This window comes from Vulpes lagopus, chromosome 5, assembly GCF_018345385.1.
Source record: "Vulpes lagopus strain Blue_001 chromosome 5, ASM1834538v1, whole genome shotgun sequence".
In the NCBI taxonomy this organism is placed as follows: domain Eukaryota; kingdom Metazoa; phylum Chordata; class Mammalia; order Carnivora; family Canidae; genus Vulpes; species Vulpes lagopus.
Window position 1 is genome coordinate 109675326 of NC_054828.1, and position 14939 is coordinate 109690264.

At 37.3% G+C, this 14939-nt stretch overlaps 1 protein-coding gene across 2 annotated transcripts in view; it reads right to left on the bottom strand.

The window, feature by feature from the left end:
* The window catches only part of LCLAT1 (lysocardiolipin acyltransferase 1), a 193699-nt gene that overhangs the window by 62291 nt on the left and 116469 nt on the right, over nucleotides 1–14939 (bottom strand). For both annotated transcript variants that reach the window (XM_041754983.1, XM_041754982.1), the window contains exon 5: nucleotides 9240–9356. In XM_041754983.1, coding sequence (XP_041610917.1) covers nucleotides 9240–9356 — 117 coding nt within the window. The remainder of the gene's footprint in view (nucleotides 1–9239; nucleotides 9357–14939) is intronic.

Sequence of the window (14939 nt, forward strand, 5' to 3'; positions counted from 1 at the left end):
TAGGAAGACCAGCTGAGCCACCATATGATAGATAATTCAGGAGAGAGATGATAGCAGTGAGAACTAAAAGAATGAATCTGAGAGGTAGTAAAGAGACGGAATCCAAAGGCACTGCTTGGGAATTCACTGCGAAAAAAGCAGAGGCGTTTTATCCAAGAATGACACACAGACAGTAACTGCAGTACCTGAGGCAATGGGACGTAGTGCTTATGGCAAAGACTCCACAGCTAGTTTCCCAGCTCTGCCATTTCAAAGGTGGAAATCCTAGACTATTATTTAACTTCTCTGTATCTTGGTTTCCTCATGCATAAAATGAAGATAATAATAAAACTTCCTCTAAGAACTAAATGACTGACTTCATGTGAAGCATTTAGAATACTCTTGGCACCTAAGTACTCTGTCTCAGCCATTATTATCATTATCATCATTACACCACAAGCATTCTGCGGTGTGGGGAGTATAGGAGGAAAAGCAGTTTACGGGGATATGACAAGTTCAATTTTCAACACTGAAGCTGAAGTGCCTACAGCACCTCCAAGATGACAAATGTCACGTGTGGCTCTGTACTAAGGAAGGGCTTTATGAACAGAAGATTTAGACTTGGGAGCCTTGAGCATATGGCTGATCATTTAAGCCACCCACCTGAGTGACATGGCCTAGGAGAATGTGTGGAATGAGAAAACAAAGGAACACAGGAGAGCCTTATGAAGAACACAGACACTGAAGAGACACATAGGTAGGAAGAACCTGCCAAAGAGTCTTGAGAAGTGGCCAGAAATATAAGAGAGAAAATGAGGAGCCCATTTTGAGGGAGAGGGGAGAGTATTTGAACAAGAATAAACTGTGCCAGTTGCTGCTAAAAGGGGGAAGATATGGATAAAAAGGTATTTGGTGGATTTAGAAATAAAATCTTTGCCCTAATAGTCTAGGTTCTTTTAGGAAGCTAAGAAGTAAAATGTGTTAGAGCAGCTATTAATAAAAGGTCCACCATGCTAAGCCCTATTAGCAAGGAAAAAGATACTCAATCCAGATGTCTGCCAGGCAGAGGAAATAGGAATAGACTCTTAGAAGAAGATCATTGAAGGAAGAATAGTATTCAGGGGTTAAAAGAAAAGAGCAAAGTGCTGCAGGTTTTAGCCTGGACAGACTTAACCAGAGGCAATATTCAGAAAGCCTTATGCTTAAGGCACAGTCAAGAAGAATCAATTAATTCAAATAGGTTGGCCCACATGGCATGAAGGGGGTTTCTGAGTGGTAAAATTTAAAACGTAGATCAGAACCATATTATAGAAAGTCTTCACCAAGGAATATAGAAGTAATACAAATACTTAAATGCTTTTCCTCCCTGGAAAATGCCTAATTATTCTTTAATTCTCAGCTCATAAGCCACCTCTTCGATGTCACTTTAGGTGAAGATAGACTAACCTTTCTTTATGTCCTCAAGATACTTTCTATTCCTCTCTGTATTGATACTACATTATGATTATGATATTACACCTTATGATTACGATACTAAACCTCTAAACCTTAGGGTACTCACAGGAATGGGCTATGTCTGGGTATTTCAGCAGGCCAAACAACACATATGCCCAAGAAACACCTTCTGAATAAACACATACACAGTGACATCCGAGTGGCACTTTATGAAGACTTACTGGGAGCTAAGTGCAATATGGATTAGCAAAGAAGTTGGAGGCAGGCCAGTCAGAAAGCCAGCAAGTCAAAAGGAGAAATCAGGATCCCATTCATTCAGGCCACTGTGGAAATGGAGGAAGAAGGGATGGCTCTCTAAAAGGCAACATCAATAGAATTTGGTGGCCAACTAAAATAGGACAAAGAAAAGAAATACAATTTTTTAAAACCTTAAAAAATGTATGCCCTTTGATTCAGTAATTAGACTTGGAAATATATCCCAAGGGAATAACTACAGAGATTTATGCATACTTTGATTATAAGGGTGGTAAACTGGAAACGATTTTAACTTTGAATAGAGGACTAGTTTAACAAATAGTGGTGCCTCTCTCTGCTACATCCATACATTAACATATACTTATAAAAATTATTTAAGGATAATGAGAAAATATGCACAGACTTTTAAAAACTTTCTAAAACAAAGTATGTAATCTGATTTTGTTTGCTATGTATAGGAATACATGTGGGAAAAAAACACAAGAAGAGTTTCTGTCAAAAAGTACCCACCAGTATTTCTGAGAAGTAACTGACCTCAGATGGGTATCTTTTTCTTCTTTCTAATAATTTTTTCAATTTTTATAATAAATATTATTTTTATAATATATTTATTAATAATTTTATAGTAAATATCCTGTTTTTATAGGAAGTGAGCTAGTATTGAGAAAAATCAAGTCGTCAGGGAATTTTTTTTGAGACTTGGTGGCAAAAAAGAAAAAATGGAACCGCAATTTGAAAGGGCAGATATAAAAAAAAAGGAAAGAAAGAAAGAAAGAAAGGACAGATATTATGAGTGTCATGTTTCTTTGTTTTGCTTTAAGGATTACAGAAATGGAGGAGGAGCCAGTAAACATAGGAGCCAGTAAAGGATATGCTTTACAGAAAAAAGGGAACCTTTGATATATTTTTCTGCTTTAAACAAAATGCACAGTATAGCCAAGGATACCAGGGAGAAGTCTTAGAAAGAGAGAAGGAAACAAAACAAACCCTACCAAGATTACATTTTTGTAGCACTTGGCATAGAAAAACTGTTAACTTACTAAACAGTGGGAAGAACATGGGCTTTGGCATCAAACAGAGCTGAAGCCATGTACCACTCTGCAGCCATGTGACCCTGGGCAAGTTGCTGAAGTGAGTCTGTCTCCTCAGGGCGGGCATGAGGCAAAGTGTTGCCTTGTGCAGTCATGAGAATAAGGGGGTCTGTAGGACAGTGACTAGGGGGGTAGCTATGAGCTCAGGACTCCACCTTCAGACTTTGATTCTTTCGGCAGGTCTAAGCCCAGACCTGAGCATCTATGTTCTAAATAGCTCCCTGGTGTTATTATTGCATGGGCAGGTAGAGAAACATGTGAAGAACTCAGTGCCTGGCACATGGCAAGTAACTGTTAGATGGTTGTCTTTATGTACAGTAGCCTCCATAGGGCTTCTGTCACTGTTCACTAAGACTATCATGACTTTTTTTTCTCATTAACACAATGCCAAGATCTGTCCTAAATGAGGAGCTCAGATTTTTTGCTATGAAAGAGAGAACTAAAATGAGCAAAGAAAAACAACATAAATGCCATTAAAGCATTCAGAGATTCAACCTAAGGGACTCAAAAGGTCTTTGACATGTAATCACATATAATTTTGCTAAGGCAAATTTAAATCCTTTCTGCTTTGTGATGTGTGAGACCAAGTCACTCTGCTGATCCATGTGCTTCCTACTGATCAGTATCCAAACTTAATTTAGGTTTGTTGTATTCTATTCATCACCGTAAATAGATAAAAGCTTCATTCTCTGTAAAACAGTCTCAAAAGAGAGCCAACCTCTCTGCTACCAAGATATTTGCAAATTTGGGGAAATGGAAAAGGTTTCAGGAAATATTCTAGCAAATGTCAAAGAGCTACTGTATAATTACATTTTTTTTAACATAAGGGAAAGGTCTTATCCTTTTTCATAGTTTCCAGCAATAAAAAGTCACATGAAAAGGTCAGAGTGCATGGCATTTAATGCACCCAATATTTCAATAGTCTATCTGTCTGCCTTTCTTCCTGGCTTCCTAGAATATGCTAGCTGTTAGGAAGGGTAACTGAAATGCAATCCTGGAGGAGTCTCTTTAAAATTAGAATAAATGCAGTGTGAGCCCCAGAGAATGCTGGCTCTTGCTGGCCATCTTGGTCTCTCACTGCAACATTTGCTACAGGCAAGTTGTGCTCAGTTGAACACTAAGCAAAAAGTGCAAGAAATTAAAATTGTCTGAAAACCCTGAAGACTGAACTATCTATGATTGGTAGACTGCTTTTACTTCCTCGGTAACTGCCAGCTTTCTTGGAGCAAATGAGAACTACGATAGACCAAAATGAAGGAGCCAAACACAGGACTGCTAGATACTAAGTATGTAATCTGGGGGTTCAGTAAGTAACTCTTCCTGAATACAGATTGAAGAGTTTGAGTAGGTGTGCTGATCCAAATTAGCTAGTGGGAATTTATGTTTTCCTTAGTGACTAGCCCTCTATCCCCTAGATAGTAGAAAGACAGCATCTTTCATATTTAGAATTTAGGCAAAGGAGCTAATAAACATGGATTAAAATATGGATTATTTTGGGACGCCTGGGTGGCTCAGTGGTTGAGCGTCTGCCTTCAGCTCAGGGCACGATCCTGGGGTGCAGGGATCGAGTCCCACATCGGGCTCCCTGCTAGGAGCCTGCTTCTCCCTCTCCCTATGTCTCTGCCTCTCTCTGTGTCTTTCATGAATAAATAAATAAAATCTTTAAAAATATATATATATGGATTATTTTAGGAGTGCCTGGGTGGCTTAGTCAGTTGGGCGTCTGTCTTCAGCTCAGGTCATTATCTCAGGGTCCTAGGACTGTGCCCATCATTGGGCTCCCAGCTCAGTGGGGAATCTGCTTCCCCCTCTTCCTCTGCCTGCCCACCCCCACCCCCCGCTCATGTTCTCTCTCAAATAAATAAAATCTTTTAAAAATTAAATAAAAATAAAATATGGATTATTTTACTTGGAATTTTAAAACCCAAAACTTAAATATATTTGTATGATGTTTCAGAGCATTAACATATGAGGTGATTTCCTTGAATAACTTTAGCTAGAAATGGATGACTAAAAACATGATTATTTTGGGGCAGGAGTTAAGTTTTTCCACAATGGCTCCAAACCGCCTTCTTATCTGTTGTCTGTTTAATACAATTAAGTCGTCAGCTCAATCACATTCATTGTGCCTACTTTACTGCTTAGCTTCATACTGGCCTAAACTCTATGCCCTCTCTTGTATTCTTCCTCTCCTGCCTTCAGCCATCCTTTTTTCTGCCTACCCAAATCACATATAGTCTTCAAGGTCCAAGGGGGCTGCAGCTTCTTAAAGAAATGTTTCAACACTTCAACACTAAGAGAAATCATTCTCTTTGCTGAACACGCCTATAATTATTCAGCAAAATATTTATATATGATATTCCATAAAATTTAGCATGTAATTATGTCATATTATACTTTTCCTTTAGATTTTTCCATGTGTATTCTTATTTACCCAGTAAGACTGTAAACTTCTTGTAGGCAAGGTCATATTTTAAACAACACATACCTTCATACAGAATATTAAGTATTTTATTCTCACCTCCAACCACTCTAACCTAACATCAAGTTTCAAATGTACATATTTGTGCCGCCTAATGGTGAAAGGAATTATTGCATGGTTACAGCTCAGTAATTGCTTATCAAACATTTAACAAGTAATGATGGGACCAAATCTTTATTTAAAATCAAAGAAGAGTAAAACTGTCGTTAAAAAAGACAAAACACCAGAGATGATGATGATATAACTCATTTTGGTGAAAATGAATTACAAGTTTAAAATTATGTGATAAATTTATTATAACTGTCAATTAAAAAAAACTTTCTCATATAAAAGCCTTTTTTCCATCTAAGTCAGAAAATTCTTTTTGGGTTTGGGTTAGTCTAATACTGAAAAAATTTACATAATCATACTGAAATGTGATTAGAGGTACACCTGAAATCATCCATAACAGAAATCAGTGAAATATATATTGAGGAGAACATGCTAGGACACTATGCTTGTCTTATTTTTTAGATTAAAGAAAAAATATTTAACTCAACTAATACTGACTAAGTCACCATGTACAGAACATTGCATACCCTCAAGAAGGTTATAATCTAGTAAGAGTATAAAGCAAGCACATTAATGGTGAAATTTAAGGTGCTCAGGACAAATTTCTTGCTGTTACTACTATAGGAACAACACATCTGTATAACATTATATAATGGGTATTTCAGGATAAGTGTGTATTTTCTTTCTTTTTTTTTTTTTTTTTAATTTTTATTTATTTATGTATGATAGTCACAGAGAGAGAGAGAGAGAGGCTGAGACACAGGCAGAGGGAGAAGCAGGCTCCTTGCACCAGGAGCCCGACATGGGATTTGATCCCGGGTCTCCAGGATCGCGCCCTGGGCCAAAGGCAGGCGCCAAACCGCTGCGCCACCCAGGGATCCCCAAGTGTGTATTTTCTAAATGTTCTTAATCTCAGTGAAATATATTCTGAACAAAGGCACAGAAGCTACTTTCCTTGTTTTGCATTTTCATTTCTTCAGTTTTTCTTGGTAAAACTTCATCCTTAGCTTCTTGATGTCCTAAACTTCTATGTGCCCATTAGTGCTGACTGCCAAACTGATGTCAGCAACACTGAATTTAGTTTTGTGCATGAGCAGTGAAGATGTTATTTTATGATAATTCATTTTAATATGTGGTCTCTAGAATGGAATAATTTATTTATAATGGTTATTTGTTAAAACAGAGAGCTTGTTTTTTACATAATTGATTATCAAAAGCAAATCTCAGGGACCTAAAGATTAGAAAGTTGGGTTAGGCCCTTTCTGAGGCTTTAATTCCTTTTCTAGGGAAGATACTCTGGGCTATATGGTTTCTAAGATCTTCTTGGGACAGCTGGGTGGCTCAGTGGTTGCGCATCTGCCTTTAGCTCAGGGCGTGATCTGGAAGTCCCAGGATCAAATCCCACCTCGGGTTCCCTGCATGGAGCCTGCTTCTCCCTCTGGCTCTTTCTCTGTGTCTCTCTTGAATAAATAAAGAAAATCTTAAAAAGAAAAAAAAAAAAAAAAGATCCTCTTCACCTCTGACCCTTGATGAAACTTTTTATGCTCACTTGACACCACACCTGATTCCTGAGAGCAGAGCTGCCCTTGACTCTTCCCCTGATGCCTCCTTCGGTGTGCCTGCTCCCCTTATCTTAGACAGAACCATAACTTCCTCTTTTGGTACTCCCTCCATGATCTGACCATTTAAGCTTCTTTGTTGTTCTTTTTAAACTCTTTTTTGAGGAAAGCCATCCTGTTCACTATTGTTACAAAAGTGCTTTATGATTTGGAGGTTCTGTTAAATAAAATCATACTACAAATATAAGAGGCACCAAGTTATAATAGAAAGAGTGTGGGATATTCAATGAGAGGAATAACTCCGAGAAGCTCCTTCACCTCAGTTTCTGCTTCAGTTTTGCCCTACAAGTTGAATATTAATAACAGTAACTACAATGTATGGTTATGGTTATTGTCAGGTTTAACTGACCTTATACATATAAAATACTTAGCGCAACGCCTGGTACGTTGTAAATGCTCAATAAATGTTAGTTGCTATTACTGTTATAATCCTATTTCTTTTTTTATAATTAGTTTGTACAATATATTCTTCTTTTCTAACTGAAGTAAATAGCATCATCTGGGTTCCTCTTTTTTTTCACTGATGGGGGTGTGTGGAATCAGTTGCCAGTTCTAGCAGGAAAAATTATACACTGTGGTTGTTGACTAGTACTTTGAGTGATGACTAAGTAACACACATTCCCCAAAGTTACAAATCAGCTTGCTATTAAAGTATCTTCCAGATTTCAGAATAGAGAACTCTACAGATACATCCTTATCCACTATAAGATAATCTATTATCCTGCCTACATTTAGGAAGATCTTTATTAGTAAAAGATGTGTTCCAACAACATGCTTGTGTTTATAGAGAAATCTAGTAGATGAATGTGTTCCATGATGTCAAAAATACCTTTAAAGAAATCATTAAATACTATAAGCTATCAGATTGGTGAGGAAATAGAAAACATACTGTTGAATGAGAAGGGTGAGCCTAAGCTGGATGCCACAGTTAAGTGGCAATTAAGTGGTACCACATTAAAAAAGCAAAAAAAAACCCAACAAAAACCCACCATCACTTGAATGTCTTTATACCTCCCTGTCCCATTCCACAGGCATGAAGAATTGTGTTCTGCAGGAGATTCACTGGGTAGACAGACACTATTTCATATGCAATAAGACCATCAAGCCCATAAGTCATTTCATATTAGTTATTACCACATAATTTCAAGAGAAAGCCAAACTAACAGGGACAAAACATTTTTGGTTTACTCTACCAATGTAATTTTGGACTATATATTTCTTCTAAATCATAGGTACTTAGTTGTACAGATGCCTCATCCTGGCAGAGTTCATTAACTGAAGTTCCACTTTGTATCCTAAAGTACATTAAACCCTAAAGGAACAACAGTGATGCCATTGAGAGAACATGCAAGAACTTTAAACCTTTTCTTACATAATGCGGCACAACATCTTTCATGTTAACCACAAGCAGTTTTATGACAATTTAGCAATTATCAGAGGATGATAATTTATCATAGGTGTCACCATCATACAATATGGCTTGGTAGAAATCAGAGTGGAGAGCAGAAACATGCAAATAAGATTTTTCTTGAACTAGGTGACTCTGGGCTTGTAAAATTAGTAACACTTCAGCATGTTTCTGGATAATTCATTTTCCATATATATATATTCATATATATTATTTTGTCTCTACACATGTATCAATATATAAAGATACAAATAAGATGTACAATTGGTTTTTTTACATAACAAATATGAAAATGTAAACATTTAAACAAATGTGATACAATCAATGGAACCACCTTATCCTGATATGCCCATCAATAGACATGCCTCTTGACTAAGTGTGAGATAGTAGTATGAGCTACAAACTAGGAAGCAGAAAAATGAGGTTCCATTCCTCACCTATGGAAATTTATTAACCTCCTTATATGCCAGTTCTATTTAACTATAAAATGGAAGGAGTACTTGCCTTCCTACCAACCAGAATCATATGCTGGGAGTAGTGAAATAGTAAATGCAAAAATACTTTTCAAGCTATAAAGAGCAATAGTATGTTAAGATACTTTCAAGACAGTTTTGGTGCTTTAAAAAAAACCCTTAAAAATAGAATATGAGTTAATTGTATGTGTTTTCTCTCTATTGCAAGAGGATGAAAAAAATTTTATAAATATATCTCTGATATTTTTAAAGAATACATAATAAGACATTTTTTAGCACATGGGGTCAACTTAGTAAAAAACCACAGTATCTTATATCTTGAGAAAAAATATGAAAAAATGCTTCATAAATTCTAAAGGGCTACCTATAAAGCTTAGCAATTGTTGCCATTCACATAAACCATCGCCTTTTGATATGGGTGCTTACCTTCTCTTAGACGGTCTACTACAAAAGTAAAGCCTGTAGTTCTTGGGTGTAAGACATATTCATATTTCTGAAGTCCATTCTTTTCAGCAAAATCATTACTTCGAGCCTTGCTGTTTTCTAAACAAAACAAAAGACTATTAGAAGCCATAAAATAAAGGAAGATAAATGAGATAAGAAAACAGTGAAAGATTTGATAAAATGGCAGTTAATTCATCTTTAATTACTGAATATAGTATGTAGGAGTCAAATGAAAAGATACAAACACTTTAGTCCCTAACAAAGATCCTAGAATTTTTGTAATTTTTGGAATTTTTATAATAGGGTACTACTGATAGGACTTTTTATAACTATTTCCTGAAATTCATATTTAAATCTTTGAAATTAAACCAGCTCTACAAGAAATTTTAAGGGGGACTCTTAAAATTCCCCTTTAAGAAGAAGTCCAGTGGAACAATCCACAAAAACAAGGACTGAATAGATATCATGATGACACTAAACTCATATCTTTCAATAATAACTCTGAATGTGAATGGGCTTAATGACCCCATCAAAAGGCACAGGGTTTCAGACTGGATAAAAAAGCAGGACCCATCTATTTGCTGTCTACAAGAGACTCATTTTAGACAGAAGGACTGAAAAAAGGTTGGAGAACCATTTACCATTCAAATGGTCCTCAAAAGAAAGCAGGGGTAGCGATCCTTATATCAGATAAACTAAAGTTTACCCCGAAGACTGTAGTGAGAGATGAAGAGGGACACTATCTCATACTTAAAGGATCTATCCAACAAGAGGACTTAACAATCCTCAATATATATGCCCCGAATGTGGGAGCTGCCAAATATTTAAACCAATTAATAACCAAAGTGAAGAAATACTTAGATAATAATACACTTATATTGGTGACTTCAATCTAGCTCTTTCTACCCTCGATAGGTCTTCTAAGCACAACATCTCCAAAGAAATGAGAGCTTTAAATGATACACTGGACCAGATGGATTTCACAGATATCTACAGAACTTTACATCCAAACTCAACTGAATACACATTCTTCTCAAGGGCACATGGAACTTTCTCCAGAATAGACCACATACTGGGTCACAAATCGGGTCTGAACCGATACCAAAAGATTGGGATCGTCCCCTGCATATTCTCAGACCATAATGCCTTGAAATTAGAACTAAATCACAACAAGAAGTTTGGAAGGACTTCAAACACGTGGAGGTTAAGGACCATCCTGCTAAAAGATGAAAGGGTCAACCAGGAAATTAAGGAAGAATTAAACAGATTCATGGAAACTAATGAGAATGAAGATACAACCGTTCAAAATCTTTGGGATGCAGCAAAAGCAGTCCTGAGGGGGAAATACATGGCAATACAAGCATCCATTCAAAAACTAGAAAGAACTCAAATACAAAAGCTTACCTTACACATAAAGGAGCTAGAGAAAAAACAGCAAATAGATCCTACACCCAGCAGAAGAAGAGAGTTAATAAAGATTCGAGCAGAACTAAATGAAATCGAGACCAGAAGAACTGTAGAACAGATCAACAAAACAAGGAGTTGGTTCTTTGAAAGAATTAATAAGATAGATAAACCATTAGCCAGCCTTATTAAAAAGAAGAGAGAGAAGACTCAAATTAACAAAATCATGAATGAGAAAGGAGAGATCACTACCAACACCAAGGAAATACAAACGATTTAAAAAACATATTATGAACAGCTATATGCCAATAAATTAGGCAATCTGGAAGAAATGGACGCATTTCTGGAAAGTCACAAACTACCAACACTGGAACAGGAAGAAATAGAAAACCTGAACAGGCCAATAACCAGGGAGGAAATTGAAGCAGTCATCAAAAACCTCCAAAGACACAAAAGTCCAGGGCCAGATGGCTTCCCAGGGGAATTCTATCAAACGTTTAAAGAAGAAACCGTACCTATTCTACTAAAGCTGTTTGGAAAGATAGAAAGAGATGGAGTACTTCCAAATTCGTTCTATGAGGCCAGCATCACCTTAATTCCAAAACCAGACAAGGACCCCACCAAAAAGGAGAATTATAGACCAATATCCCTGATGAACATGGATGCAAAAATTCTCAACAAGATACTAGCCAATAGGATCCAACAGTACATTAAGAAAATTATTCACCATGACCAAGTAGGATTTATCCTCGAGACACAAGGCTGGTTCAATACTCGTAAAACAATCAATGTGATTTATCATATCAGCAAGAGAAAAACCAAGAACCATATGATCCTCTCATTAGATGCAGAGAAAGCATTTGACAAAATACAGCATCCATTCCTGATCAAAACTCTTGAGAGTGTAGGGATAGAGGGAACATTGCTCAACATCTTAAAAGCCATCTACGAAAAGCCCACAGCAAATATAATTCTCAATGGGGAAGCACTGGGAGCCTTTCCCCCTAAGATCAGGAACAAGACAGGGATGTCCACTCTCACCACTGCTATTCAACATAGTACTGAAGTCCTAGCCTCAGCAATCAGACAACAAAAAGACATTAAAGGCATTCAAATTGGCAAAGAAGAAGTCAAACTCTCCCTCTTCGCCGATGACATGATACTCTACATAGAAAACCCAAAAGCCTCCACCCCAAGACTGCTAGAACTCATACAGCAATTTGGTAGCGTGGCAGGATACAAAATCAATGCCCAGAAATCAGTGGCATTTCTACACACTAACAATGAGACTGAAGAAAGAGAAATTAAGGAGTCAATCCCATTTACAATTGCACCCAAAAGCATAAGATACCTAGGAATAAACCTAACCAAAGAGGTAAAGGATCTATACCCTAAAAACTATAGAACACTTCTGAAAAAAATTGAGGAAGACACAAAGAGATGGAAAAATATTCCATGCTCATGGATGGACAGAATTAATATTGTGAAAATGTCAATGTTACCCAGGGCAATTTACACGTTTAATGCAATCCCTATCAAAATACCATAGACTTTCTTCAGAGAGTTAGAACAAATTATTTTAAGATTTGTGTGGAATCAGAAAAGACCCTGAATACCCAGGGGAATTTTAAAAAAGAAAACCATATCTGGGGGCATCACAATGCCAGATTTCAGGTTGTACTACAAAGCTGTGGTCATCAAGACAGTGTGGTACTGGCACAAAAACAGACACATAGATCAATGGAACAGAAGAGAGAACCCAGAAGTGGACCTTGAACTTTATGGTCAACTAATATTCGATAAAGGAGGAAAGACTATCCACTGGAAGAAAGACAGTCTCTTCAATAAATGGTGCTGGGAAAATTGGACATCCACATGCAGAAGAATGAAATTAGACCACTCTCTTTCACCATACACAAAGATAAACTCAAAATGGATGAAAGATCTAAATGTGAGACAAGATTCCATCAAAATCCTAGAGGAGAACACAGGCAACACCCTTTTTGAACTCAGCCACAGTAACTTCTTGCAAGATACATCCACAAAGGCAAAAGAAACAAAAGCAAAAATGAACTACTGGGACTTCATCAAGGTAAGAAGCTTTTGCACAGCAAAGGATAGTCAACAAAACTAAAAGACAACCTACAGAATGGGAGAAGATATTTGCAAATGACGTATCAGATAAAGGGCTAGTATCCAAGATCTATAAAGACTTATTAAACTCAACACCAAAAAACAATCCAATCATGAAATGGGCAAAGACATGAAGAGAAATCTCAGAGAGGAAGACATAGACATGGCCAACATGCACATGAGAAAATGCTCTGCATCACTTGCCATCAGGGAAATATAAATCAAAACCACAATGAGATACCACCTCACACCAGTGAGAAGGGGGAAAATTAACAAGGCAGGAAACCACAAATGTTGGAGAGGATGCGGAGAAAAGGGAACCCTCTTACACTGTTGGTGGGAATGTGAACTGGTGCAGCCACTCTGGAAAACTGTGTGGAGGTTCCTCAAAGAGTTAAAAATAGACCTGCCCCACGACCCAGCAATTGCACTGTTGGGGATTTACCCCAAAGATACAGATGCAATGAAACGCCGGGACACCTGCACCCCGATGTTTCTAGCAGCAATGTCCACAATAGCCAAACTGTGGAAGGAGCCTCGGTGTCCATCAAAAGATGAATGGATAGGGATCCCTGAGTGGCGCCGCGGTTTGGCGCCTGCCTTTGGCCCAGGGCGCGATCCTGGAGACCCAGGATCGAATCCCACGTCGGGCTCCCGGTGCATGGAGCCTGCTTCTCCCTCTGCCTGTGTCTCTGCCTCTCTCTCTCTCTCTCTCTGTGACTATCATAAATAAATAAAAATTAAAAAAAAAAAAAAAAGATGAATGGATAAAGAAGATGTGGTTTATGTATACAGTGGAATATTACTCAGCCATTAGAAATGACAAATACCCACCATTTGCTTCAATGTGGATGGAGCTAGAGGGTATTATGCTGAGTGAAATGAGTCAATCAGAGAAGGACAAACAGTGTATGTTCTTACTCATTTGGGGAATATAAATAATAGTGAAAGGGAATATAAGGGAAGGGAGAAGAAATGTGTGGGAAATATCAGAAAGGAGACAGAACATAAAGACTCCTAACTCTGGGAAACGAACTAGGGGTGTGGAAGGGGAGGAGGGCGGGTGGTGGTGGTGAATGGGTTATGGGCACTGAGGGGGGCACTTGACAGGATGAGCACTGGGTGTTATTCTGTATGTTGGTAAATTGAACACCAATAAAAAATAAATTTATTATAAAAAAAATCTTTAAAATTACTTAAAGGATTTCCTAAGGTAGTCAATATACAATGAAAACTGAAATACAATAATAATACAAATAAACTAAAATGTTCATAAAATTGTCCATACATAATAAAAATTGAAATATTAAAAGATGCTAATAAAACTAAGATAGTAATAAAATATAAGGACCTGGACCCCCAGAAAGAAAAAAGGTAGCCAATATGTCAAATGTAACAACTCAACATTTCTTTTAACCCAGTAATTTAGGGCTTCAATGCAAAGTGAAATGTCTGCCTTGCTCAGGCACAGAACATGCTAATATTACTAACCAAAACCACTCCCCAACAGAATGGGCACATGATTAGCACATCATGTACAAACATCTGAACATGGTTTGGCTGAATATAGTTACAGAGTCAAGTATATGTTCCAATTGTTGGCAAAAACTTCTTTTTCCATTCCATGAGGTAACTTTATAAGTTCCAAGAAGAACCAAACCCATTATTCAGCAAATATATTTGGAAAAAGTAGTGTTCAGAAATTTGGCCTCAACTGCTGGGAGAGATCATGAAATACCTTCTGATGACAGCAGATGTTAGAATCTGCAACTCTCAGCTGCATCCTAAAATTTACAGACTATTCCAAGTCATAAGAAAAAAAACTTCTTCTATATAAACCCAACCTTCCTAGGAATAAATTTAAGATCACAGAGTCCTCAAACCTCAAAAAACCATATATGGATTCCACAACAGTATAATATTCGAAGAATACACTTCTAAAAAGGTGACACTCTATTTTCATAATTGAAGAAACAAGTTAAAGAACTAAATATGCATAGTCCCCAGCAAGATAAAAGTATAGACTGTGAACATGGAAAGGAATAAGCTCATCTCACATTCATTTGAGGAGAATACCCTGGGCACAGAACTCAAAACACTATGTGATAGACAGCTAGGAGGACCTTCCATGGAAGGAGGAACCTC